The 27849-nt window shown below is 44.4% G+C and overlaps 1 protein-coding gene and 1 long non-coding RNA gene across 2 annotated transcripts; one reads left to right on the forward strand and one right to left on the reverse strand.

Annotated features, from left to right (window-relative positions):
• Positions 1-6063: 6063 nt before the first annotated feature.
• LOC144179632 (uncharacterized) lies at positions 6064-8016 on the reverse strand. Its single transcript, XR_013324317.1, has 2 exons — positions 7883-8016; positions 6064-6380 (listed from the first exon to the last, which is right to left on the reverse strand). It is a non-coding gene; the product is annotated as an uncharacterized LOC144179632 (long non-coding RNA).
• Positions 8017-20851: 12835 nt separating this feature from the next.
• On the forward strand, positions 20852-25051 carry LOC144178063 (uncharacterized). Its single transcript, XM_077705589.1, has 2 exons — positions 20852-20998; positions 24735-25051. Exons 1-2 carry the CDS (start codon positions 20885-20887, stop codon positions 24954-24956), a joined length of 336 nt encoding a protein of 111 aa, XP_077561715.1. The 5' UTR covers positions 20852-20884; the 3' UTR covers positions 24957-25051.
• The last annotated feature ends 2798 nt before the right edge of the window (positions 25052-27849 follow it).

Consider the following 27849-nt stretch of genomic DNA (forward strand, 5'->3'; position numbering starts at 1 on the left):
GAGATGGGTCGTTTCTTTTAATCTCAGGAAATCCCATCTGGCTCCCGCCTACTTTTTCCTGGTTTCAAAATATCCATTGGAATTAATACAGATAATAAGTTATAAACGCAACAACCGATCTTACTTGGTTGCCCCGCATAACACACGCTTCAAACAAAGCAAACGAAGTTCTTTGATACGTCATACCTTCGAAAAAGCCGGCGACTCGCTCCCCGTTGTGAGCAACTTCAATAATATCCAAGACTAGTTCGTAGGAAACTTGACTGCGCCGTACGGGACCCACTCTAATGTGATCTATCTAAAACGTTATAATTTGTCAAGAATAGAGGAGCTAGCTTTAGATATCCGGATTACTCGCGTCCCTCAGGTGTTTCTAACATAAAGACCAAAGTCCATGTTCACATGTTTGAACTGAGATGCAAGACTCGATAGACTGATCCTCTTTTAAAAACTCTTTCACCGATTGTACTGCAGAACAAGAACAGTTATTCTCGCGCATCGCGCGTGTCGCCACACTATCCACCAGAACGCCGTTTAGCCGCTGCATATCCGCACAACTGACGCATCGATCAATTTTTGTTTGGGCATCAAAGAAACCCTGTACAAATTCTCACCCGTCATGTAAGACCCCGCACTTGGTTTCTATAAATAAATAAATAAATAAATAAATAAATAAATAAATAAATAAATAAATAAATAAATAAATAAATAAATAAATAAATAAATAAATAAATAAAGAAAATAACAAATAATTAGACAAACTATATCCGGTACTTTGAAGCTCATAATCACAAGATACTGTTCACCCGCGATTGAAAACCGCACAGCCATGATCCATTAACTCAAACTTAGGGAGATACGTGGCGTATCTGCACTTAAAAAGAAGAAAAAAATTCGCTTAGAAGACTATAAATTTTTTTTGTTCTCGAAGGGGCATTTTGGAGCAAAACTAGACCATACTCTTAGTTCACCGGTCGGGATACGCAGACAGATCTTCGGAGTATTGTAGACAAAGGCAGGTAAGGTAATGAAAACGATGTAAATTTTTCCAGAAGGCCCGAACATTATTTATAACAACTTGCTGTAAAACCCCCATGCGAATCTAATATATTGGTCAGAAAGAAGTTGATAGACCGTAAATTGCATATTCATTTCGTATTGTGGCCTGCTTTGCATTGCCTGGGGTATGGGCGGTGTCGTGGAGCCAACGGGTAACATCCCCCAAATGTTCACCGACAGAAATCATCTCGTTTACTTTAAACTCACGCAATAACAATATTGTAGTAAAACAAAAATACTATCTTTAAACCATCACTCTTAGTGCCATATTTGCAAGATTCATCTACGTCATAATGCGATCTTTTGACTACATAGGCTTTGCACTAAAGGCAAACATCCAATCATGGTTTTTGCAATAAGCAACACCAAGTCAATACTAGTTTTATTCACCACATAATAAAACCTTTGAAAAAGGCGAGGAACTTGTCCTATCTTGTATTCTCAGAATCAAAAATGAGTTGCTTAACAATTTCTAGCGTGGCCCAACTAGCACTTGTTTTTCTTGCTATATTATTCGACGTTTCCTTGAGCCTATATTTCGTTACCTGAATTGTACGGCAATTACAAAATCACCTGTTGCGACCGATTGTCTCCATCCATATTTGGGGGCCCAATATTTGGACTCGGGTGTGATAAATAATGAACTATCCGCAAAAACCCGAGTTATAAATTTATTGTACCCACACAACCACATTCGGGCAATGAGGCATGGGTAAATGGAGCTAAAAAAACTCCCACCACCTCCCCGAAGTGGATCGTGCGGAAATGCGAATGCATTGGGTGCACCGATGAGTGCGCTGCGACAAGCAGTCACGGAGAGAGGCGCGCGCTCCACTGCATTTATATATATTTTTCCGAGCGCAGCGAGCGGAGAGACGGTACACGGAGAGGAGAGAGAGACCCGCGCAACATGCCCGCCCCGCGCGCGAGCTCTCTCCGCCGAGCTCCGCGATGGGAGCGCCCTCACACGCCCGAGCGCGCTCCTCCTCTCCACTCACTCTCCGCTACTCCCGCCCGAGCAACCATGTGCTCCGGTTGCTAGGCGCACCACAGCTGTTGCTAGGCGCACGCCGGCCAACGCACGACAACCCCCGACTAAGAAATGCATTCGCATTTAAAAAATTATAGAGTTAACACCACTGGGAGTGTGCGAACAGCAATATAAAGTGTTTTTGTTTTTTTAAGGTTGCTGAACGGTTACCTGAGGAATAGGCAATGGTTTCTTATAGGAAACCACCGTCTGTTTTGCGGGTGTGCCTTTGGCAACATCCTACTCTGCAGTGGAACGTGAGAAAGAAAAAAGTCATTAGATCAACCCAAAGAATGATAGTTTTGGGCCCTTGACTGAATGTATTGTGTCCACACAGTGAGTCTGTCTTTGTGGCAGGGATACACTGTACTCGAATTTTCAAATCATGTAACCGCTGCTTGCAGCTGAGAGGAAGCAGAATGCCGCGGTCTACGTGTGAGGTTAAGTGTTAGTGTCCAAGAAGGCAGAAAGTCAACCTTTTGCAGCAAACCGACCCTGGATTCCGCGTAAGCGGAACGCAGAATCAATGCATGTTGAACAGTTTCTAGAGAACCGCCTTTTTAGCAATCACTTCTTCAAGTCTAGACTATAGTATGTAAGTAAGAATTTGTAAAGGTGTGGTAAGGCAGGGGCTCGGGTACGATGGCTTGCCTAAGTTCAGTAGCAGTTCCCGCCGCTCCATATACATACATACATACATACATACATACATTTTATTTCATCTTCATGACAAACAGATACAAGTGCCAGCCCGCGTAAGCAACCTCTGCTTTTATGCGGGGCAGGGCAGTCGGTTCGAGAAAAATGAAGATAATAAAGGCACAATACATTCTGCTATCAAATCGAAATAACGTCCAAAACTTGTACTGTTATAATAAACAATATATATATATATACATACAAATATATATACACATATATATCTACACATACACACATATATATATTCAGAGGGAGACAGGTACCATGCAATGACAACACACGTCTATTGCAAAAACATCAACCGTAGGGTAGAATTCCACATCTCGCACTATATGCGTAGCTGAGCCCACAGAAGCCTCAAAGTGATAATAGAGCACATGAAATAGACCTTCTCATATATATATATATATATATATATATATATATATACATACACCTACTACACACATGTATATGCATATACTCATATGCATACGCAAATGTACACACATATATACAAATATATACGCGCACACACACAAACACAGATTCGATATTTTGTCCATGCAGTCGCGTTTATTTAGGCAATATTCTCGGAAATCCAGGCATGGATTAACTTTCGAGCGTCTTTCATAGAGACTACTTGAGCGTCATTCGGCAATTTATCAAAGTAAAATGGCAAATAAAATGCTCTAGTCCTTTTGCCATGGTTGGTGTACACTTTTGGAATTTTATACAGTTCAGTTTTGCGAAGGTTTCGGACTTTCACATTCTTTATTTTAAAGTCATTCGAGAAAAAGTTTTTGTAAGTATACTTTTATTGATCCATGAAACGTATAAAAACCTCATGATACTCCATGAGAGACCATATGACCAATGCCTGTCAGTCAGAACTAATGTCTTCGTGAAACAGTGACGTTGCCGGCTTGCTCGTAAACCATAATGATCACCGCTCAAAAAGGGAACAACTGACCGCGAAAGCTCAACAAACAAGCACTTGTGTGCTGGCCTTTTAACAAAATAGCTATTTAGGCTTTTACTTCCGCCGAATGGCTTTTATAGAAAAACTTTCAAGAAACAAATTACACCATCTCCCCGTGCGGAACCCTGATGAGGATGCGAAGCATCATGGGGGGTTCCGTGTGGTTCTATGTTGAGTGATCTGGTGTTTAGTAGTGCCAGAGGGAATTCCGCGTCCGGGTCCACCACCGGTGGCATAGGCAAGCAAGTACTGTTGTGTTACGGTTAGTAGGCGGTGGTTGTCGAGGAGCCAAAATTCGTTCATCATGTTCTTGTCAATGTTGTCGTCTTTGTGGTAGAATCGGTAGTCTCCGTCAGCGTTGGCGAGCTAAAGGTTGTTGACGTTGGTGCACCGGCTGAGAGCAACGTACACGCCCTCCTCTTCGCAGCTTTGTCTTCTTCTCCTTCTCCTTCTTCAGCGATTCCCCTACGGGAAGATGACGATGGTGGTTGAACGCAAAGCTCTCTCGTGATGGATTCCTTGGTTGCCTAATCCCTACGAGCATCCTGCCGCAATCATCATCAGAGGCACTGAGAACGGGGCGAGAGCAACGTACACGCCCTCCTCTTCGCAGCTTCATCTTCTCCTTCTTCTTCAGCGGTTCTCCTATGGGAAGGTGACGTCGGTGGTTGAACGCGAATCCAGTTAATAATGGATTCTTCCGTTGGCCAATCCCTAGGGGCATCCTGCCAGAATCATCATCAGAGGCGCTGCGGACGGGGCACGGACGCGGGACATCCCCCCGAGCAAGAGATGCTTCGTACCTAAAACGGCTCAGCGCACGTGACATTACGGCTCATGACGAGCACCCGGCAATGGTCAAGCTCACGCCTGGGCATGCACCACGTGCGGGTATCGCCAAAATACCTAGGCGAAATACCAAGCGCACGCAAGGGTGCGGCTCTTGAGAAGCCCATGCCGTCGGGCAGCTTTATCTCCGAGAACACGCGGTTGGCGTTCTTGGCGGAATCTCTCGAGTGCTCTGTTGCTCGCCCGTTCACGGGCATTCATAAAATGAAGTGTGGGGGACCGATCGACGCCGAGCTCGCGCTACAGTCGTCTAGTTGGGGAAGCCGGTGGCGGGAGGACCCAGTGCGTGCCAACGCGGTCCTCTTTGGAAGAAATGTCAAATCCTGCAGACAGAATGATTCGGGCTGACCAGCCATGGAGAACTTTCAGCGACAAGTTCGAAATCAGTATGAATGGCAACAGCCGGGTCTCCGACGAAGGCAGGGGGCCGCCAGCTCTCCTGCTTTTTCTGCCTTGCACCACTAGTGCAAGCGGCGGCATTTTTTAGTCTTTATTATCAGTTTCTTTTTGCGTTGTGAGCATAACGTTTCTGTAATGAATGAGGTATCTTTCTTACTGACGAAAATTCTCTTTCCGTTCCTTATTAGCAAGCACCTGTGCGTAGGTTTATCAGATTTGTATTTTTTATTGCACCACTAATTCCTGTGAGCCATGAAGTGTTCTGAGATAACTGGTGTTGCGCCAAAGACGACCCGAATACTTTATTTCGCGCTGAACTGTGCCTGCATGCGGAAGTGGCTAACGTATTGCAGGCACTTGTGACCGCATTTCGAATCCGTGTAAATCGTGCTCTTCGTCGGCGTTAGTGAAGGGCGTATTGTCGGGCTTCCCTCATACCAAAGACCTCCGGTGCTGCAGAAAAAGTCGCATAGTGAAGCCGGTGCAAAAACGCTATATTAGCTGACAAAATAAGCATTCGTAAGGAACTGCATTCAAGTGTTGCCCACTTATAACTGAAAATAAAAATGGGTCTTGAATGATTGCGAATAGGCGTTGATTGGGGGTATCTTTCTGCGCAAATATGTGGAAAATGAATCCTTGTAGGCTAAATGCAAGGTGTTCATAATGTTGAATAGATGCAACACCTTTGATACCTATATATGTACATACAAAAAAGGTGGTTGTGAAATTTTGATCAGGGATTTTAAATGCCTTCGTATAACTTCGTTAAAACACTGAATCTGTGTTAAAGAATACTTCATTGCATTTTATTACAATATCTTCGTTTTTTTTTTCATTTATCTGCTATGCTAGAAAGACAGCAAAAGACTTACAGTTAAGCCCGCAGGAGGAGTAGTTCGCACTTTTCCACGTCAGAGTGACACGGTTCCTGCCATTCTCTATCTATTCATGAGATCCGTCTTGTACGGGTTTTAGTAAATGCCGAGGTGTACGCGTTCCATTAAAGAATCATAGCACACAACTTGGCTTTCGTTTTTACAGTGAGACATAACACTTCTGCCACGTGTCCAGAACATTTATTGAAACATCCTTTTGCGATTTTCGACACGGATATCTCCTGGCTCTCGCTTGACTTCTCTGCCACGGGTCACGTCACCCGTGGTGCCTTCCGCATGTGGGGCAATGACGTTTGTAGCGGTGACCGCCTTTCTGACCTCCATGTCCATAGCCCCCATTGTGGCGACCACCGTAACCACCGTGCTTTCTTACGTAGCCACCATGATGTCCACCATGGCCCTTGCCGTGGCCTCCGTAGCCTCCGTAGGGTCCGGCGGCAAGGGCGACGCCCACAAGCAAGGCGAAAACGAAGAGAATCACCTGAGATAATAGAGGTATAGGAGTAAGAAAGGTAAGAGGTGAGAGTTTAGAGATATGATTTGTTTCCCCTCGATTTCATTGGATTCAAATACTGGTGGTACTACACGGTTACACGTCTAACAAGGGTTGAAACAAATGTTGTTTATTTTGCTGCCTCTTAGGTTTTGTCACCTTTAAAAATGCACTATATATATATATACGCTGGCAGTAGTTGTAGGAGAAAACTAAGGGTAGGCTACCTTCGCTCTTAAAGAAGCATTTTTTGGAACCAGTGAGAGTTCGTTCTGGCAATAAAAAAACAACATAAAGTGACAACAGGCATTCGCGAAAAAAATCGTCACGTTGGTGAAAAAAATCGAAAGATTGCAAATATATTCAGTGGGAATACGCTGAACGAAGCAAAACCTGCGTATGCCTAGATATTTAGATATTGTGGTATATATGCGAAATTTTGGAATACGGTAGAAATATTTACTTGATTATTACTGGCTCTAACCTTTGAAAGCTGGAATGGCTATGACAAAACAGCAGTAAACTCTCGTCGAAAACTCAGCGAGAATTAGTAATAGAGGTCGGGTTCACATGGCGATGTTTTCTAAAGCAAGTAAATTTTGAGTTACATTGAATTTTTATTTTTTTAGTGAGACCAAACTATCCAGGGCCAATAACCTTAAATGCCTGAAGTTAAGACAGGGACCAACTGTTGCGTCTGAATTCTGCGATTGTTTCTTTTTCAATAACATTCAGTGTGCTAATAGCGTCTTCATACGAACAATTGTACTGAGGGTGTAGCATAAAAGCGGTATATAAAACACAATGGTAAAGGGGCTGTAATGGTAGCTTACAATCTCTGAATGGTTAGTGCGGTCAGCGAGAAACAACAAAAATGCTAGGTGACCAAATATTTAACTGAACTAAAGCTAGGCATACGAATTACCGAAAACTACCGCGAGCTGCGCTTTTATTTTTTTTCCTTACTAGCGCATCTTGTGAAAAATATTTCCAACACTTCTACTCTACTAGCGATGTAGGCGTCAGCTATGAACTGAGGTAACGACATGACTTAGTCGCAGCTATGAAAAGATAATTTTGTGCAGTGTGACTCGTGACTTATAATCGTGCTTACGCACGAAGTAAAACTTTATGTGTTTCACAACCTTTTTACCACACGGCACTTTCACAAATCATCGGTTGGGAATTTAGTATAATACCATGCACGTATCTTCTTCGCTACTTTCAAAGCACGTTTTGTTCTCTAGACACTGCTAACGGGTTTTTTTAAGAAGCGGTTTAAATGGTTCCCTTTCAAGCTACAATATTTACAATTCCAAAAAAATTGGGCTCAGCACGGCACCAAATATTTTCTGTATCTGAGCTTTATTATAGAATCCCTTTTATGACGAAAGCGCAGCTAATAGCGTTATTGTCTGCGGATAAGCTTTCTACGCAAGAAGGCTGATTTCACGAATCGTAAAACAAGAACATTGAAGCACCCTACTCACAGTAGTCTTCATTGTTGCACGGTTGGAATGCGGCACAGGCTTCGTAGTGCAAAACTTCTGTCCCAGCTGCCTTAAATACTGTGCGCTTCCAGTGAGTGAACACGTGTTGTACATGACACCAGCAAAGTTTCGAAGAATCCCCTGTTGTGCGCACCTCAGCGTTCTTGGTTTTGTGTGCATAATGTCTGCTTTTTTGCGCGTTTGCGTTCAGCGCTGCGTGTTCTCTCTATATTTTGTTGGGACGTTTGGGTGCTTGCTGAGAAGATATTTATGTGCTCTTAGTCAAACGTTTTTCTAAAAAAGGTATAATAATGATTTTTTTTCTTGTTTTTACTTTGGGGTGCGGGTTACCTTCGCTAGCAGTTTTTAACTGTGGTTAGACAATTAAATACTTTTCTTCGCGATACACTCATACAAACTCTTCCTTGAAATTAGCAAACAGTAGCTGCTTAGAAACGTCTTACGAATTCTGCCATGCTGGAACTCAGTTTTAGTAGTTCGAATGCGCTCTTCTCAATCACATCTCGTAGGTGATTAACAAGACTACGTTAAGTGTACTGTGTCATATGAGTGTTTTGGTTATTTACGAACGTATTTTATAAGTGGGGCTACACAAGCGAAACAAATAAATATAACCATGCAAAAGCAAATTTCTAAGCTATTTCACTAGGTGAAGTTGGATGACTACCGACGTTGAAGAGACACAGATTATTGAACAAAGGGGTGAACTGCTAATGAATTGATTGTGCGAATAGCATTTTGAGACGTCAGTCAATGCCGGCAGTGTGTCTGGAAGGAGGTACCCAGATTAATTCGCGGTGCATAATCGGTGCATAACACGTTTTATTAAGGAGTCTATACCCGTCTCACACGCCTTTAAACGTGTCACGCCCCTTGTTTCAGTGTGCACACGCTGTACGCGACCATGAAATCACCATTACAGAAGGTTCTATTTTTATGGATCTAACGAATGCTTTTGCCCCATCAATCGTATCAGTTTTTAAAAGCATTAGAAGCCATTGGCATAACAGGACCACCTCTGCAATTACTGAAAAGCTACTTGTGCGATAGCACACAGGTCCCTTCCATTTCTGGAGTTTTCTCTAACGCCGCTACCACAAACAAATGGGTTCCTTAAGGGTCTACACTGGGACCACTAATAATTTTAATTTACATAAATTATTTACCTAATTACATTTCTTCTTCAAAATGCATTTGTGGGTTGCCGACGAGACTTTATTTTTTTCGGACAAAGATTCTGACGAGCTTTGTGGAAAATAAACACTCACCGGATTAATGTTGTTAATTGGTGTCATAACAACATGCTACAAATTATTCCGTTGAAAACTAAATTTGTTGTGTTTAACTGTAACCAACGCAACAGAATTTAAATTCTGCCACTTCACATTGCACAGCACTGTGTAACAGCAAACAACAGTTCAACATTTGTAGGAGTTCAGTTAGACTCTACCTTGAAGTTTGCTCTCCATGCTGCTTACGTAAAACAAAAAATGCCACATGGCAAACGCGTAATTATCGAAGCCCGGCCATATTTCAGTCGACAGACAAACACCACGCTTTATTTTTCTTATTCACTCTCATATCACTTATTGTGTCAGGTCTTAGGGCAACACATACAAAATTCATATCGCATCGATCCAAACAGTCCAGAATCAAGCGCTTAGAATCATAACATCCAGCCCGTACTTTGCTCAGGCCAAGCCTCTACTGGAACATTACTGCATTTTGACTGTAGCGAATCTCCTCAGGTATAGTCTTTGTATCGTCCTATATCGAGCTATTAGTAACCTACTTTCCCAGGTCATTTTTCCCGCCTCATTCCTTTCCAACCACAACCTCACATGATTTTCGGTGAATGGTAATTAATTCCTCCCTAAATTTCGAACTACTTACGGCAAGCAAGCGGCCCATTTCCTTGCATTTACCATTTGAAACGCAGTTCCCAAGAAAATTAAGGAACTGAAAACACTGCATTCTTTAAAAGTTCTTTGAAATGCCATCTCCTCAGTCAGAATTCACAACCTTTTATTACGAGTGTGCGAATATCAAAATTCTCGAATATTAATCTAATACGAATATCTTGATTATTTAGAATATCTAGAATATCTATGAATCGAATTCGAATATCGAATCGAATATCGAATAATTAATGGGTACATGGGTTTCGAAATCAACTTTTTTATTTCTTCGTGGATTTCGATAAAAATTCCCCCAGCAACTGGAGATGCTTTTGTGATAACGCCATAAAAATGTGAAAGATGTGAAAGTAATATTTAAAAAACTTTTTATCTATAAACTTTTATTTCTGTTCACCTTGTACCGAGCTTGAGCGGCCTATAAAATATCGTATAAACGTGTTCGTTCTTTGCATTTCCAAATGAATGGACGAGAGCCTGACAGTCGTCTATTTTTTATTACAACGCAATTTTTTTAGTTTTCAGTTTGTTAGAGGTGAATTTTCACCGGATATTTAGACCATCAACGACTATTTGTATAAAAAAATCCAAATAGTAAACCTGAAAAACCTAAAAGTGGCACGACCTGAACTGTTCATCAAGAGCAACGCAAAGAATGGAATCAACATAGACCTAGCGGTAAAAAAAAATCTCTGGGACAAGCGATGTACGTGGCAAAAAGACTGTTTTGAGAAAACGGCCTCTGAAGTTTCATTCATTTCATTCATCAAACATCGCTGGGGTTGTAGCCTTTAGTGTCCTTTTAAAAACCGGGCTTCTGGAATGCCTTGCCTTGAAATTGGAGTGCCCTTTGAAGACTTTTTTTTTACAAAACACCATTTTCAGCTTCTTTGGGAAGAGTACATAGCCCAGTTTGCGGACCAAAGAGGGGGGAGATGGCTTTCAACGCAAAGTAGGTTGGCTGGTTGCCTGTATTGCACTGAACAAGTTCAATTTGCAGTGTTGTCACTGTGGCAAGAAGTGAAGCACTCGTTTCTTGTTTAAATTTCAAAACTTAGTTTCTACTTTATAGATTTATAACGTTGCCTGGAGCAGCAACTTAGTACTCGTACGTGCAGGTGTTCATTGCAAAAAGTTTGCATACTACAAAGATACAAATTAGCTACATTGAAGCTTGGCATAATATTCTGCGTAACTGCACCTTCAACGCATGCACAATTTTAAGTACTCATGACATTCAGGACTTTGAATATTCCTCGAAGCACGGCCAATATGCACAATAGATGTATGCATTGGTATTTATAATTACCCTTAAAATATAATTTCTTCAATGCTACGACAGTAACGTAGATTTCTAACGCCGTCAACACGTTTTTATTGCAAACTCAGACCTGTTTGCATGATTAAGTGAACGGGATACGTGCGCAAGAAAGCTCTATGGCTCACCCGCATCACGGTGCTCATATACCACAACAGGTCATATCTTGATTGTCTCTGGCATAGCCACTCAGGTTGCTCTTAGGAATAAATCTAACGTGAAAGGCATTAATTACTGCTACTGGCGTTCAATCGTACCCGGTTGCGCATTCAGGCGATGCTCCAAAGCACAGTGGCTACGCCGTGCGCGCAGCAGCTTTTGAGGGGTCCGCCGTTTCTTTCCAAAGGCTAGAGAGCCTACTGTCAAGTTGAGCAATAACTAAGCATGTAAACATCGCAAAACAGACGAAAAGTTCACTTCAAAAACTGCTATCACAAACGCACACACCGCGTTTCACGCTCCGGGATAAAGTCACGTGCACCCCGAAGCGTTCGATTACCTTCGCCTTTCGAGCCACGCAACTTCCCGTATTTTGTTTTGTGATCTCAGGCATTACCCTTCGCGATGATGTCCGTGTTGAATACGATAGCAGATAGAATGCCTGAACAGAAACTTGGCGGCGCGAAGCAGCGAACATGACAATAGAAAAGCGAACTACGCAGTTCAGGTGGCCCCCATCTTGCATTGCCGCAGCGACGCCCAATCAGGAGGGCCGGAAGGCCAGTTTTTCTGCCGTACGTGCGTTTGGGAATGATCGAAGATAAGTATGACGCCTGGGACCAGAAAGATGAGTATGAAACATACAGTATAAAACTCTATGCGCACGGCCGATTCAATGGCACCAAAATGGCCGCACCCGGTGGCACCGTTTCGGAGATATAGCGCCGCGAAAAGTGCCGTTTTTTCGTCCTTTTGCGCTGACGTGTTGTCACCGCTGCTGCTAAAGTATTTTCAGCCACTTTGTGGCGATGTACGGTGGAAAAATGTTGCAAACGCACAGGAGAGCAAATATAGAAGCCAAATATCTGGCTTTCAAAAAAACGATGTTTTCGTCATTTTTCCTAACTCAAAACCCGCGTCCCCTCCTTCAACTAATAAATCCAAATATTCGATAATAGCCAATTATTCGAACCCTTTCCAATGCTGGAAATGTTTCGAATACAAATTATTTGAGGCGAATACGAACAAAACGTATTTATTATTTGAGTAATATTCGAAATTTTCGAATATTCGCACACTCCTACTTTTTATTATACCGATGTATTGAAACGGATACCATTACCACTAAGTGCAAAGTTACCCAAATTTGCACTTCGCTTTACGCTCCCTGTCACTTCGAAATTTATATATTACAAATATTGATTAAAGCGTTTCTACTCTTTCTCGGATTAACATAAGGAGTAATGGATTTTCTTGTTTTATTGTTTCAATTTGTCTAGATATTTGTACTTGAGTGTTTTTACTATGTCGATACAGCGCAGTTTCCACGAGGGATGTCTCTCGAGTTTCTAAAGGAAAGAGATTGGCCAAGACCGCTGTTGTTTTGGTAGAAGAGGAGGTGGAGCTGGTGACTGTGCCGGCCACTTCTGGATCTGTTCACTTGGTGGTTCCTGAAGCACTTCACGGTAAATAAACCGATTTCATCAATCAAGACCGTCTCACGTGGTGAAGGTGCTGGGCACTTGAAGTCAAGGGTCGTGAACAGCGCACTGGTGGTACACGCAATTGGCAGGAAGCCCCGAATAGGTAGGCGGGCCGGCGGTGAACGCTCGAACTTGGTGTTCTTCCCGTATAGTACGCCGAAGCAAGGATGCGATACCCTCAGATGGACCAGTGTCTACGATAGCGACAGTGGGGGTGTTTGGAAGACGGCCAAATTTGGGGAAAATTCAACCGAAGTTCAAGAGCTTCAAATATTGCGGCGGTGGTTGGCCACACCTGCTGCAGAAGCTAGGTCTTCCTTCGTAATCACGAAGTGGTACATGTCTTCCGCTATACCGTTTAGCAAACGGCCCACCTTGTATTCCCCAGTAATTGTGGGGTTTGCAAGAGAGCAGAGTTTAAGGACGTCTTGTATGTATGTCGTACAAGTCTCGCCTGGCACCTGTGCTCGCTGCGCGAGCGTCTGCTCAGCGTTTTTGCGGTGGGAATCGAGGTCGCCAAAAGATTTCTTCAGCTCCTCGAGGAAGATCGCCCATGTCGTAATCTTTGCTTTATTGTTTTCAAACCACATCAAAGCTGTGGGATGGAACTAGACACTTCCATAGGGTTGGTGGTGAGCCTTTTCAGGTAGTTGGAATTATCTAGGCAGACGTAGTGGTTTGTGGAGACACCTTTAGAACTGAGTTTACCGTATTGGAGTACGCAACGCACGATGTCATTCTGGGTATAGACTTTTTGACAGAATGTGGGGCAAAGTTAGATTGCGGTGCTGGAGAGATTTCATTGCGAAGTCTATTGCCTGTCTGTATCAAGCAAACCACCGAAACCGGTCTAGGAGTGTTCGCTGTTGCCGATGACACGCTTTTACCTCCTATGTCAGCCATGTTCGTTCTTGTGAAGTGCTGCCATATGAGCGCGGGTAGCTCCTGTGTGGCGTTAGTTGCGCCAGAACTGAACACAACGATGAAGAAAAGTGTGTTCGTATCTCGGGCTTTGGTTCATCAGGAGGGTGTCTTTTCTCACGTGTAGACCGTGGACGCAAGTTCAGAATCCGTACTTCTCCCTCATGGCCTCACGTTCGCCACTTATGCCGAGAATTTAGATACTTCACTGGACGCTATTTCTCTCTCTTACCCTGCGACTAAGGTGAAACCGGATTATACAGCCCGTTTCATAAAAATGGTTAAAAAATCATAGCCGTTGGTGCAACGACACGCATTGCAATAATTGCTGGCTGGCACGCTTCGGTGTTCAATTTTTTGCAGGGTAAATACCCTCCACCGCCGCCAGAGTCTCGGACGCAACATCGAATGTACACCGGTGATGGACCACCCATCTGGAAGTAACCTTACCACGTGTCTCCTGCCGAGCGCAGCGCTATAAATGAGCAAACTGAGGAAATGCTCAGGAATAGTGTAATTCAGGAATGTACCAGCCCATTTGCCGCCACTTTAATATTTGTCAGAAAGAAGGACAAAAGGTGGCAATTTTGCGTTGACTACCTTAGGATTAATGTGACGAAGAAGGACTTTCATCCCCTTCCGCGAATTGACGACGCCATCGATAATCTGCATTCTGCCTCCTACTTTTCGTAGGTTGATCTTCGATCGGGCTACTGGCAGATTCCTATGCATCCGGACGACAAAGAGAAGACAGCATTCGTCACACCAGATGGCTTGTTCGAATTTAATGTGGCGCCGTTCGACCTCGCAACACCCCTGCAACATTCCAAAGATCCATGGACTCCGTCCTCGGGGCCTGAAGTGGGAAATCTGCATGTGTTATCTAGGTGACGTAATAACTTTCCGCAGGACGTTATAGGAGCACAACCAGCGGCCTAATGTTGTTCTCCAGCGCATTGCACAGGCTGGCCTAGTCCTGAACTCGAAGTGCCATTGCGGAGAGCGCCAGGCGCTTGTGCTTGGCTTTCTTGTTGACCGCGATTGTATCAGGCGTGATCCACAAAAGGTTGCTGTGGTGCGCAATATTCAAAAATTTCGCCATCTTCCCGTAGGGAACCCTGAGAAGTATACAAAGCAACCATGGGGTCGACTCAAGTTCCTATTAGTTTTTACTTCGATCGTGGCGTTGTGGGAGGAGAATGAGGGGAGTGCAGCGTGCGCGCGCGTCATTTATACCGCGGAGCTACATTGCGCCCCCTGCGGAGTAGGCAGCGGCTACCGTCGCGTCTCTAACCCTAAGCTGCTTCGCATTATCGCGCGCGGGGCCGAAGGTGTTGTCATTTGTGGCGCAATCCCGGAGAGGAGAGGAGCTTCAGAGAGGAAAGGAGGTATGCCGGAGAGGAGAGGAGCGTCGAAGAGGAGACGAGGAACGCTTCGCATACTACTCAGGGTTCTCTTACGGGAAGATGACGAAGGTTATTGAACGCGAAGCTATCTCATGATGAATTCTTTCGTTGGCCGATCCTTAGGGGCATCCTGCCACAATCATCATCAGCGGTGCCTGGGAGGCATGCGCAGTGGGGCTGTGGACGACGCAGAACGGCGCCCGCAGAACGGCGGAGGGAACAGGCTCGAGGCTCGACCATAAGCTGCTTCGCGTCTAAAACCCCGAGCACTTTAGGACCTGCGGAGCTTCTTGAACTATGCTCCTACTTTCGTCGGTTCATCAAACACTTCGCCAAGATCGCCTGAACTCTCACAGCTCTTCGTAAAGACGCGCCCTTTGTGTGGACTCCCGAATGTGACTCATTTTTCATTCAGTTGAAACATTTGTTGCATGCGGTCTCGTGTGGCGCAACTTCAACCCCACGCCCCCATTGAGATCCACTCAGACGACAGTGCCATCAGTGTTGGGGTTGTGCTGGTCCGACCGCATGTGCGCATAGCGCTGTCGCCTACGCAAGTCGTACCCTCACGAAAGCAGAGCGTAACTACACTGTGACAGAACTAGAATACCTTGCAATGATTTTAGCCATTCGAAAGTTTCGACCCTATATTTATGAACGTGATTTTAAAATTGTAACAGATAATCACTTCCTGTGCTGGCTTGACGGACTACGCGACCCCTCTGGTATTCTCGCTCGCTGCTCTTTACGGCTTCACACCAACGCTGAATGTGGTCGCCCCTGCATCACCAAGTGCAGCCGTGTGACGGAGAATACCATGTCGATTTCTTAGCTTCCGGGTCTACCAGGCTCCCCGATGCACTCGTGTTTCAGGAAGAGCAACACAAAGATAGCAGCTTTCAGCCATTTTTTGTCTCCACAGAGGCGTCTGAATCTTCGCCCGAGATGGATTGCTCTGGAGACAGAATTATTCCTTTGATGGCGCACGTTTTTAAATGCAGAGCATTTCAGTAACTCACGATGTCACCCGCGTTAACGTCCGTAGTCGTAATCCGCACCCCTCCCCCTACACTATATAAAAAAAATACTATCCGGCGCCTGGTTTCGATCCCTCGACCGTGCGGGCGGAACGCAATGTACATGGTGCTCTACCCACTGCGCCACAAAGCCAACACAGAATGGGAGGCTAGGAACGCGCCTTATATCCTTGACTCATTCAAACTACGTCAAGAAGCTGCTATACAACGCATTCACTACCACCAACTCCCCAACCACTAAACGTTAACGCAATACACCCACCCCTATGCGACGCATTTACTCGAGTCCCCCTCGCGGAGAGATGGGCCCAATTTTTCTGCTTGTCGTTGCTGAGAGCATCCGCCCTGTCGTCTTGCATGCTATGCGCGACGACGTAACCTCAGGATGTTTTGGCTTTGCCCGTACACTTTGCCGACTCCGTCAACGTTTCTACTGCCCTCGGCTGCGGAAGACCAGAAAGCAGCACATCGCCGGCTGCCATTTGTGCCATCGCTACTAGAATTCCACAGTTTGTCATTCAGGGCGTTTGCATTCGGTGCGTCCGCCTACGTTACCTTTTGAAAAAGTAGAGGTTGACTTGCTTGGACCGTTTCCTAAGTCGGTAGCCGGGAATCGGTGGATAACCGGGTGTCTATTACCTGACAAGATAGGCGAACACGACTGCTGTGCCATCTGCTGCAGCTTCCGAAGTCGCACATTTTTTTCTACACTTCATCATACAGCGCCATGCTGCATCCCGCGTGGTTATAGGTGATCGCGGACTACAATTTACTGCGGATGTGTCGAAGAGCTCCTTCGTCTCTCTAGATCGCAGTACCGACACAGCACGCTATATAACCCGCAAACGAATCGGCTTACTGAGCGCACAAATTGTACACTGACAAACATATTGGCCATGTACGTATCCTCGGATCACAAAACCTGGGACGATGTGTTACCGTGAATCACATACGCCTGCAATACCGTTAAGCACGAAGTCACAGGATACGCACCTTTCTTTCTTCTACACATGCGACTGACAAGCTGCTTCCTCAACAGTATACTGCCCTTTTCTCACCATGAAGATGTTTCCCTAGCGCAGACTCTCTGTCATGCTGAAGAGGTGCGCCGCCTTGCGAGACTACGCACCTTGACGTCTGCGTCGAAGACCAAGGCATGATATGAACGACGACATGCACCAGCTTCGTAGTATACCGGTGATCTTGTCTGACTCTGGACGCCGCTACGCAAACGTGCAAACGTTGTTTTTACCAGACGTTTTTATCAACCTACGCCGGCCCTTTTATAGTTGTGCGAAAGTTATGCGACCTCAATTATTAAATCGCTATAGTGGTGTCAGAAGACCGTCGATTCCGAAAAACTCGTTCACGTCGCCCGCCTGTAGCCTTGCCTACCGCGACTACTTTAACTCGCTCGGTGAGCTTCGTCTCACCCCGGGGAAGAGTTACAGCGCTGTTTCTACGAGGTTTCTAACGGAGAGGGATATGTCAAGCCCGCTGTGGTTTTGGTAGAAGAGGAGGTTGAAGTGGTGACTGTTCCGGCCGCTTCCCGATCTGTTCGCTTGGCTGAATTCCTCCATCACATCACTGAAAATGAGCCCTTTTGATCAATCAAGACCGTGTCAATATTTGTAATTATGTACTCTGGCATTTTATGCGACATAATCTCTACAATCTCGCTGATAATCACGCAGTCTCTAGATGTTTATGCTAAAACACTCTTTGCATCGAGTCTCCTGTTTGCTGCAGTTTGTAAAATCACGTATGTCAATCTTTATAGGATGTCCCGTAGCAGTCTGTCACTTTGAAACTTCATTTTGTAATTTCTAACAATATACTCGACATTCTATTTAGAATGAAATCTTTTGATTTTACCTTTTTGTTACTTTAACTGACAATTTAAGAGGAGACCGACCATTTGTCAAGTTCAAGGAAGTTTGGTGTTAAAATAGGAAGAAGCAAGTACATGGACGAAAAAAAAAACCGCACATGCATATGCCTCCTTCTGGGGAAGATAGCACATGTCGCGCTTTCGCTTCCAATTGGGGACCTGAATACTTGCCCGCCTACATTTGCTAGGGTCACAAGCAATTCGTGATACAGTAAATATTAAAAACGTCGCATTAGTTTGTAGCAGGAACAGTTGGAACGATCAGAGCACTGCACTGTAGCGAAAGCAGCCGTTAATAGTTTACTATTCGTTGTACTTCTTGTCGGCTTGATTGGAGCTTAAGTGTCTGTCGCTCTATGTTCATCGGACGTTAGATAGAAGAATGCCAGAAGAATGCCATAGTCTCGCTTCCCTGTGGCTGGGTTTGAAAGAAGGCTCTGTGGTTTTTTAGCGGGAAATATAATTACCAGGCCCAGAGGGTTTTTTACAATGATGTTGTTAATTGATATGATCTAGCATATTGTCTTCGGCAACAAAGCGATGTAGAGAAGAGTCGCGCGAGAGCGTAGTGCCACCTTTGGGAGCCCACTGAAATACCGAAATCTGTGCGCCGCACCTTCAGGCATTGAAAAAAATTATGAACCGGTAAAAAGGTCCTGGAACGTTCATATTTTTATACAAGACGGCCTATATTGCCCCTCAAAATGTATTGATAGTAATGCATTTGTGTTTAAAGGGCAAGACAACTGTTTGAAAATTGGTGTAGGCTTCAGATTTGCAAGCTGGCTTTTCTACAGTGCGTGTTGCGCAGTGAAGCGTGGCTCTCTACGGGTAGAGAGTGAGAACAGAAAACGGCACCGACTCTAGGGTTATCAACATTATCCATAAACACAGTATACAACACTTAGCCGCTAAGACGACTCGAGAATTAGGCCGAGTTTCATTCACTTGTCAATCATTAACAGTGAAGCTCTTAATATTACGGAGTGAATGAATGAACGACTTTATTTACAAACGGGCCTGAGGCCCTGGGGGAGTTTTTGGGTGATGAGGGAAGAGGGGTCGAAAGCCTCAATGAAAGTATTATGTACCCTATCAAAGAAAACTTGTCCGTTTTCAGGCCCTACTAGGGCTGTCACACATTCTACACTGCTTTGTAAAGACCACTGGAAAGTGAATAAATACCTACGCGTTCGAGAAGAGTACCACCGGAGCGCAGGCGCTCAAGGTGGTCCGTATTTGTAAGTGGTAATGGACATTAGGCTATCATCTGTCCTCGGCCGCTTTAGAATGTCGGACACGACCATATTAGGTGAAATTACGGAATTTGTGTGTGCTGTACTACATGGTGATCTACGGAGGGAGTATGGTAACAGAATATGGCTGTAAGTGTTGCTTTATAAGACGATTTAGCGAAGAATTTATGGGATAGGGAGCTGCTGATTCGACTCCGACTTCCGTACCACAACAATGCTGGTCACCCTTCTTAACACAGTGGAAGGGCAGTTTTTATATTAGAGCAAACTAAAAAATGGCCCTTCCCAGAAGATATTTATTCAACTGAAGACTAGTGGGTGGGAATACCGTAAAATTGAAGTCTCCGCCACATATAAAAAATATATACGTTTTTATATGCCAATATAAAAATGTTTCTTAAAATTTCCCACGGCGAGCAGCCTTTGGAAATATGCATTCATTCTGTGCGTAACGAAATTTCTATCCAGGCTAGATCGTGTTTTCTGTTTACCGGTTGTAAGGTATTGTACAAATCTTCGAAACGTAAAGCAGTGATGGATTTTTCACGGCATTCTACTGTAGAGGCAGCCAATGTTTGCACCAGTTTATGTATCCACTGTAATCAGCAGCGAACGACCGCTCAGCTGCTGGTCGTAGACAGACTATGAATGCATGGCCAAAACCACACCGAAAGGAGACACCCTGCATTGTAAATAGACACCCGGACTCGTATCGCTGCAGCAATCTGTTCATTCGTATACTCTCACGGCAAAAAGAATATTTTAAAAGCGGAGCTGTTGTAGGCCGAGACATTTCTATCCGTCTCGCACAGGTCTTGCGTCTCGCAGGGGTGGAAGCAGGTTCACAGACGCACCGACAGAGGTCGCACTGGTCTCTCCTGGGCGGGTTCCTTTCCGTCCTTCTAGGGTAGGGAAACTCATGCCATTTGCGCAATTTCTTCGTGCTAACCTTAAAATTTGTGCGGGGACAGCGCTGCCTTTCTCGGGTGAGCGCCCTTTGACATTCGAACACAGACAAGAAAGCAACATTTCGGCAGATTCACGAGATTTCGCACTGAGTAGGACATAATGTAATTTTGGCATGTATAGTTTTGTTGTTCAAATTTTTAACGCCGCTGATCTTACATAGTTATATTCAAAAAAACGCTTGTGTGATTACCGAAATCGTATAGAGTTACGGACAACATGTAGATAGGATGGGCATTTCAGAAAGACTAAAGCTGATGTCAATCATGTGTCTATTTGTGCCAAATGTTTTGTAGAACGAAATGCATTATCTTACTATTCCAGTAAAAAACTGGTTGTTGCGATAGAACAGAAAAATATTAAGATGTTCAGGGCTGAAACATATGCATCGGATCACTCCCCTCTTTACCTATGATATGCAGAAAAACCATATGCAGACATATCGTTGGGATAGAATCCTGACTGAGCAGGTATTCAGCTCTTTCTAGCAAGCATCCACAGACTTCGAAAAACCACAAAATGCATTCCTAGCTCATCCACAAACCAGCCCCGACACACATCATGAACAGGAGATTTAAGCGACATAGGTGCGGACAACAGCGGAATTCGGGAAGCTCCGCACGTGTTATGTGCAACCCGCGTTCGCTCACTGCAACTGGGCAGTATTTAAGACAGCCCTGGCTAACGTCCTGCACTACAACCCCCATCGGGTATTCGAGCCTTGCAACCATGAAGACCGCTGTGAGTGTGGTGCCTACTTGTTTTTTTTTTCAGAGGGACTTTGTAGTAGGTTGAACTGGATATTTCTTGGAAGATTTTAGGGAAGAGCACGTACTTTCATTTTGTTAGGGAAGGCCTGAACAGTTTATACATCATATTTATAAACCAGAGTATTCGACGTATATGGATGTAAAGACAATTCATTCCACTCTGGAGGTGGGTCACCCGTGAAGCCCTATGAGTTACTCGTCAATCACTTCCCTACAGACCGTATCGCATTAATTTTCGTAGCTTCTGATTATTCCTTTGGTATTTCTGCGCGACAATCTATAGTACAAGAGCTTCATACTAGCAGAAAAACATAATTACCCATTAACGCCTCTAGAAGCCCAACTGTTCTCAAAAGACAGGAATTACACAGGTTTTAGAATGTCCATAGTTGCTATCATATAAGAAACAGTTAAACCCGCCGTGATTCTGAGTCCCCATATTTGCATAAAAATATTGATGCACAAGAATAGATTGTCTCATTCTACCTGATTGCACGAGCCTTGCCGCAAGCCGCATAATCCAAAGCTGGTTAAATTTCTAGATTTTGGCGCATGTGGATTTTTTCTCACGGAGTAACCAAAATCAAGAAAGAAATTTGTGGTAAATTCACGTAACCAGTACAACCAAATGAACTTAGCATCGAGCTCCAACCTTCCTCAGTCATTTCGTCGTCACTTAGCTTCTGTGTTTGAATACTTTTTGACGCTCTCAAAAGGTAGGGCTAACAAAAAAAAGATATGTCAATGATTGCACAAAGCAAATTGACGGCAGCAAAATGGTGCCCATTGAAGGTTGCGCATGCTTTAACGTATCATGCCGTGTGTACGTTGTTTTGCCGGGTTTTGTTTCTGAGTGTCTTTATTGTTTTAGTTTCCGACTACGAATTGATATTTACTTTATTGTCCTTTTTTTCATTCCGTAAACAAAATTTTTTGTCGCAACGTGAACCATTGGTCTATATCCCGAAAGATGCAAAGTACTTGTCCCGAAAGTTAGTTTGGTTGTGACATGTCTTCCAGCGATCAATGGTATTGCACACATTTAGGTGACGTAGGGCTGACAATTTGTCAGCCTACCTCACACAGAACGTCTTAAAAAAGTGGTAGAATTTGCTAACAGAACACTAACCAGTTCACAGCATCCACTGTGTATTTAGTATTGATTGATTAAAGGCTTTTACGCGCCGACGGAATGCAGACGATGAGGCGCGCCGTAGTGGAGGGCTCCGGATTAACTTTCACCACCTGGGGACCTATTACGTGCGCTGAAACCTCGCGAAGACGGTCGTTTTTGCTTTTCTCCTCCACCACAAAAGCCGCTGCCGCAGCTGGGAATCAAATCCGCCACTTCGTGCTCAGCAGCGCAACGCCTTAACCCCAGAGCCACCACGGTGGGCAGGTGCTTAGTAACTGGATGTACGAAGTGCAGCACTCGTAAGTTTACTACCTGAAGTAGGGAGTATACACTACTACGTTATGCAGAAATGTCCTAGTGAATAACACTGCCTTTAACTGCAACCGTTTACAAAGCTTGTCATGCGTAACGTAGAAAAAAAGAAACCCTAATATATTCTGTACAAACTAAGCATTTTTACACACTTCTTGGCCGAGAAGGGTGTAAAAATTTTGTCCGTTGGCACAAACCTTTAAAATTTGTTTAGCTAAAAACAGTGTGCAAGAATACAAAACGGTGTGTTTGTAAACCTCCATGAAATGAGGGTGGGTGAAGTTAAGATACGCGTGACAGTTAGGCTCGGATGAACGCACAGCACGTTATAGGGACACACAAAGTCAACACTCAAATATCACCCTATCTCCACAAACAATTTGAGCCAGAAAAAGCAGGGGTATGCAAAGAGAGATCGAGTATAACTTATTCACCTTAGATGTACATGTGTTCTTTTTGCTTTTACAGGCACCAGCGGAATGTCCCCTGATAGATTCCGGTGGCCTGTCGCAAAAGTCAAATATTTTAACGAAAATTTTGCAATACATAAGCGAAAATTTTGCAAAGTCAGTATGTGAATTTGCAGTATCTTTTTAGCCGCAACGTGGAGTGGAAAACATGCTGTATGTAATATGTTCAACGGCTTATAGATTTTTGTTAGTATCTATGAATGCAAGTATCAAACACCTATATCTACTCTCCCATGAAATCCTCTGTCTTGCTACTAACGCATACTTGCTGCCAACGCATTCGCTCGACATGGGCTTTCCAGACCAAAAAAAAAAAACTAGCCGAAATTCATTGTCGAACTAATGTCTTTCAAAATTCATTCTTTGAGCGGGGTATACGCGAGTGGAAACGATTACTAGCAAGCTTGATATTCTACCCTACCACTGCATCCGTTAGTAACCGCATGTTTAAAAAATCTTGGGCATGTGCACAAGCTTCAGTTTTCTTGCTGACCATTAGGCGTGTTTGTGGACAGGGTTCATGAACGCCACGTGTGGTTCTTACGCTTTTTTTCTCGTTGCGATCGGTCCTTTTATGCGTGGTGCAACTACGTGTTTATACATGACTAGTGCAGTTATTTGCGCACATAGCGTGTGCTAGTGCGCTACTTTTGGGACCATTGCTGTAGTTTTGTTTGTTACGTGTGTACTATGACAAAATGTGTTTATATTTGCGCAACGCGCCTGTACCACGTTGCACCCAACTTTTCTTTATTCTCAGTGCGCCGTGTGTATTCCTGTCCGGCATTGTATTATGGCATTGCCTATTCCGACCACTCTTGCCTCAGCCCTTGTTTCAAGGGTGGCAATAATGTATAAATAAATAAATAAATAAATAAATAAATAAATAAATAAATAGAAATAAATAAATAAATAAAAATAAAAATAAATAAATAAATAAATAAATAAATAAATAAATAAATAAATAAATAAATAAATCTACAGTCGCTAAGTGCACTGTCTGGACTAGTAGCGAAAGCATTTAGGGTCCACTGTTAGTGACAGAACCTACGTACCAATGGGAAGGGTAGTAAAGTTCTTAGGAGTTAGCAAATAGTGCCGTTACTACTTTTTTACAAGCTCCTTTGTTAAGAGTGCACTCCTAGGGAAAAGAGGACACAAGTTGGGCCCTTTTCTCTCGTTGGTATATTTTTTAATCGTTTTCCGCGCCTAAACGACGTTACTGACCCGCGTTCGATGCGTGTTGCAGTTCTCTATACTCTCATGTACTATATATGTAATTGCAGCTAAGCTTAATTTCAGTATTCTTAAACCTAATTATATTACTAATATATTTTAACTTTTGTAAAACTAAGTTCAAGCAAACGATATCATCACAGTAGTAACATAAGTATCAACCAGTGAGTTAGTTTCAGCTTTTATTGCCAGTAAGGACGAAGCCAATGAGAGGGTGGTTGGGATTGTCACGGAAGGGGGATGTAGAGTATGATCAGTATCTGTTCGTAGTTCACAGTTTTTTAGTCAGTCTGACGTACTAGGGGTCGCACTGCTAGACAACCCGCACCAGACCACTCTTAATCGCAAACCTAGCGAGCTCCGAAACAAGATTAGCGAAGCCTAAGTTACCTGATATTTCAGAGAAGATAAACGGGGTGGGAAGAGAGAGAAGCTGTGTTCGATGCTCCTGGAAGGACACGCATGACGAAATGAGTTGGTGGAAATCAGATTTGATGGATTCAGTTGGTGGAAATCAAATTTACATTTAGTTTTTTTGTTACTTCTGTACGCAGGTGATTCTCTTCGTTTTCGCCTTGCTTGTGGGCGTCGTCCTTGCCGGTGGACAGTACGGAGGCTACGGAGGACACGGCAAGGGCCATGGCGGACACCACGGTGGCTACGGGAGAAAGCACGGAGGTTACGGTGGCCACAGTGGCGGCTACGGCCATGGCGGTCACAAAGGCGGCCACCACTACGGAAGACATGGACGTGCTGTCGGAAGGCACTACGGGTGATGTGGCCCGACGCGATGAAATCCAGTGAAATGCGGGAAATATCTCTGTCATAGCTCCCCCAAGTATGTTCTAATAAATATTTTTGAACACGTAAATTTTATACTATGGCTCACTTCATAAAACAAGGAGATAAATGTGGTACCTTTCCTTTCTGAAACACGTACATTTTGTCAAATGTTCCCGGCACGGCGTGTCCTTCCGGTGTCGTATGCAACTATAATCACTACACGGCGATCTTGAAGAGATTGAGCTGGACGAAATACGAGTTTACATGAGACGCCGATGTGCGGGGTACTCTCCCATCTTTATAGTAGTTGTGGATGCTTCACAATTGAATGAACAGGAAAACGAAAAAGAATTTCCCAATAAGAAAAACTCTGGCTACGTGTCGTTTGGTGATTTAAAAGCGAAAGCATCATGACAATTACAATTATTTCCATCAACTATGGCGTTTTCATTTCATTTACAGCTTTCATTTAAAACTTGCAGTTTACTGCTGTGGGTATTCGAAGATTGTATGTGAAGTTGTGACTTAAAAGCCATCTGAAAAGGGGTAAATTGATGATGAATCCGCCATGAGCTCCTTACCACAGCTTTCATTTCCGTCGGTAAATTTTCTTACAGGGCACAAGACCAATTTCAAGGCCGTATGTAACTTTGGACTGAGGAGTTACGAAAAAGTATACCGCAGCTTTATGAAGCAAGCATGGCACACAAACTGCAATATTTTATTTGGTGAGGAGTGTAGAACCGGCAATGCAAGAATGGCGCAAGGAGACAATTAAGTGCGAAGATAGACTGCGCACTGCACGTAAAGTAACCTTAAACATATCGAACGCTCTTTATCTACAAAGGATGAGGTACTGATGGAAAAGTATTTTACTTAAAAATTTCTCGACACAGGAAAACACATAGGGTTCTTTTTTGGGCTGAAGCCCACGCCATTAAAAAAATAGCTTCAAATAACTCTGTGAAAGCATTGGAAAGCAAAGCTTTAATTGACAACCCCCACAATTGCCCATGCGACGTCACTTTAACTAATGCACTTGGCTATACAAACAGTAAAACCACAGATTCTACCAGCCGTAACCTGGAATTTGTCCCGGACACATCAGCCTCGGCCACTGCCGGACTAGACTGGAGGACGCCTCCGCTCTACCCCGACCGTGCATCGGCAGAAAAACACCGGAGTGGAGTGTCTTTCGCAGTATAGGAAAGAAGAACCTAGCCATCCTGATGTGCTAGCTAGCGCCTACACCACCGCACGACACAAGCGCCGACACCAGAACAATACTGCATTTGGGCGTAGTGATTCCCATTTACACCGACTTAAACTAATTAGTTTACCAAGTTGCAGAATTGCGCAAAAGCGGAGGGAAGTTTTATAATCGGTATTCATCAGAACCAGTTCTCCTTTCTTCTTTTGTAATACTTGCTAAAACACAACCGAATCGGTATTCACCAATTTAGAAAACGGATAAGATTCGTCAAAAACAGTGCGCAAAAGGCAGCGTTTCTCTACAGCCCAGATGTCCGTATACGTGGTCTCTACATTTTGTTTTCCCGCCCGCCAATCCGTCCTTAACGCATTCCGGCCGTGAGATTCCAAATTCCTTCGGGACTGTGTTACCCAGGAGGAGCTGTCAAACCAGTCAATAAAGCCGTGCGAATGAAGCGCGCAATGAATGCGAAGCTGTGCCTAAACAGGCCCAAAATAGCCATCGCTAAATCAGATGACGAAACCGACGGAACGATCCCGCCGACGCACCCACCCGGATAAGCAGCTAGGAGTCATTTTCTGGTTTCGCCGCACCGTGGTGTCCAGGAAAGTGACGTAATTTTACAATGTCAGTTGCCTGGATGGAGCTCTTGGTAAAAATGGTAACACGAGCAATTATGCCTCCTTCGTTGTTGAAGAGGATGCCCTTCTCGTAAATGCGGTAGGTGGGGGCGGTAACCAAACATTGTGGGGGGCAAGGCAACGTCGCAACAGTGGTTAGAGCTGTGAGAGGGCCACATTGCAATAGATGCTGGCTTTTCGGCAGCAACCTAAATTCATCATCATCATCATCATCATCATCACCCAACTGCTGTTAGAGGCTTTGCCCGTTGTTTATAATGTTTTGGCCCGGTTTGGAAGTTGTGGGTTTAGTTTTTTACGGCATTCAAGGCTGGCAGTAAGGTGGTCTAAAATGTACACCTTTTACTGAGGTGTACAGAAGCGACGAAGACCGCAGCACACAGTTGGCATGGGTGGCTGAGAATAAAGTCTGGTTTAGGGCACATGTGCTGCAGTCGCCTGTATCACTGCAAAGGATGAAGCTGTAGCAGCCCGGAATGACCGCTGCTGGAGGAGTCGAGAAAGCAGACGCGGAGCTGGTATGGAGTGTCAAGACAAGACTGGTTATTTTCAAAAGATGCGTACCTCGACAGTTTACCGCGACGAGGAAAAGATGGGGAACCGACGTGTCCTTCTTAAAGAGACAGGAAAAGAGACCCCCCCCCCCCCCCCCATCGAGCAGACGGCAACGCCGCCAGGACTAACCCCAACAGTCGGCCGGACAACAAGTTGTTCCCCGGAAGGCGACCCTTGAAGATTGCGGGGAACAAGCGCCGGTGTCGCCAATACCGGTCTTTCACAAAGGCGCACTTGTGACAGGCCGGCTGCAGACCGCAGAGAAAGGAATGCTTGCACGGCGGTTCAAAGCGGCCTCCGCTCCAGGGGCTCCACCCTTAGATAGCGGATATTTCAAAGAATGGCAGCAGTTACTGGCTTAATGGCGAAAGGTCAGAGTCCACTGGTTTTCACTGAAAACATATGTGAAAGGCACCATGAACAGAAACCTCAATATGAGCAGGCTTAGCGCGGTCGACGACGACGACTTCTCTCGTT

This window comes from Haemaphysalis longicornis, unplaced genomic scaffold (genome assembly GCF_048455015.1).
Source record: "Haemaphysalis longicornis isolate Haplotype H1 unplaced genomic scaffold, Haemaphysalis longicornis Haplotype H1 scaffold_4, whole genome shotgun sequence".
Lineage (NCBI taxonomy): Eukaryota > Metazoa > Arthropoda > Arachnida > Ixodida > Ixodidae > Haemaphysalis > Haemaphysalis longicornis.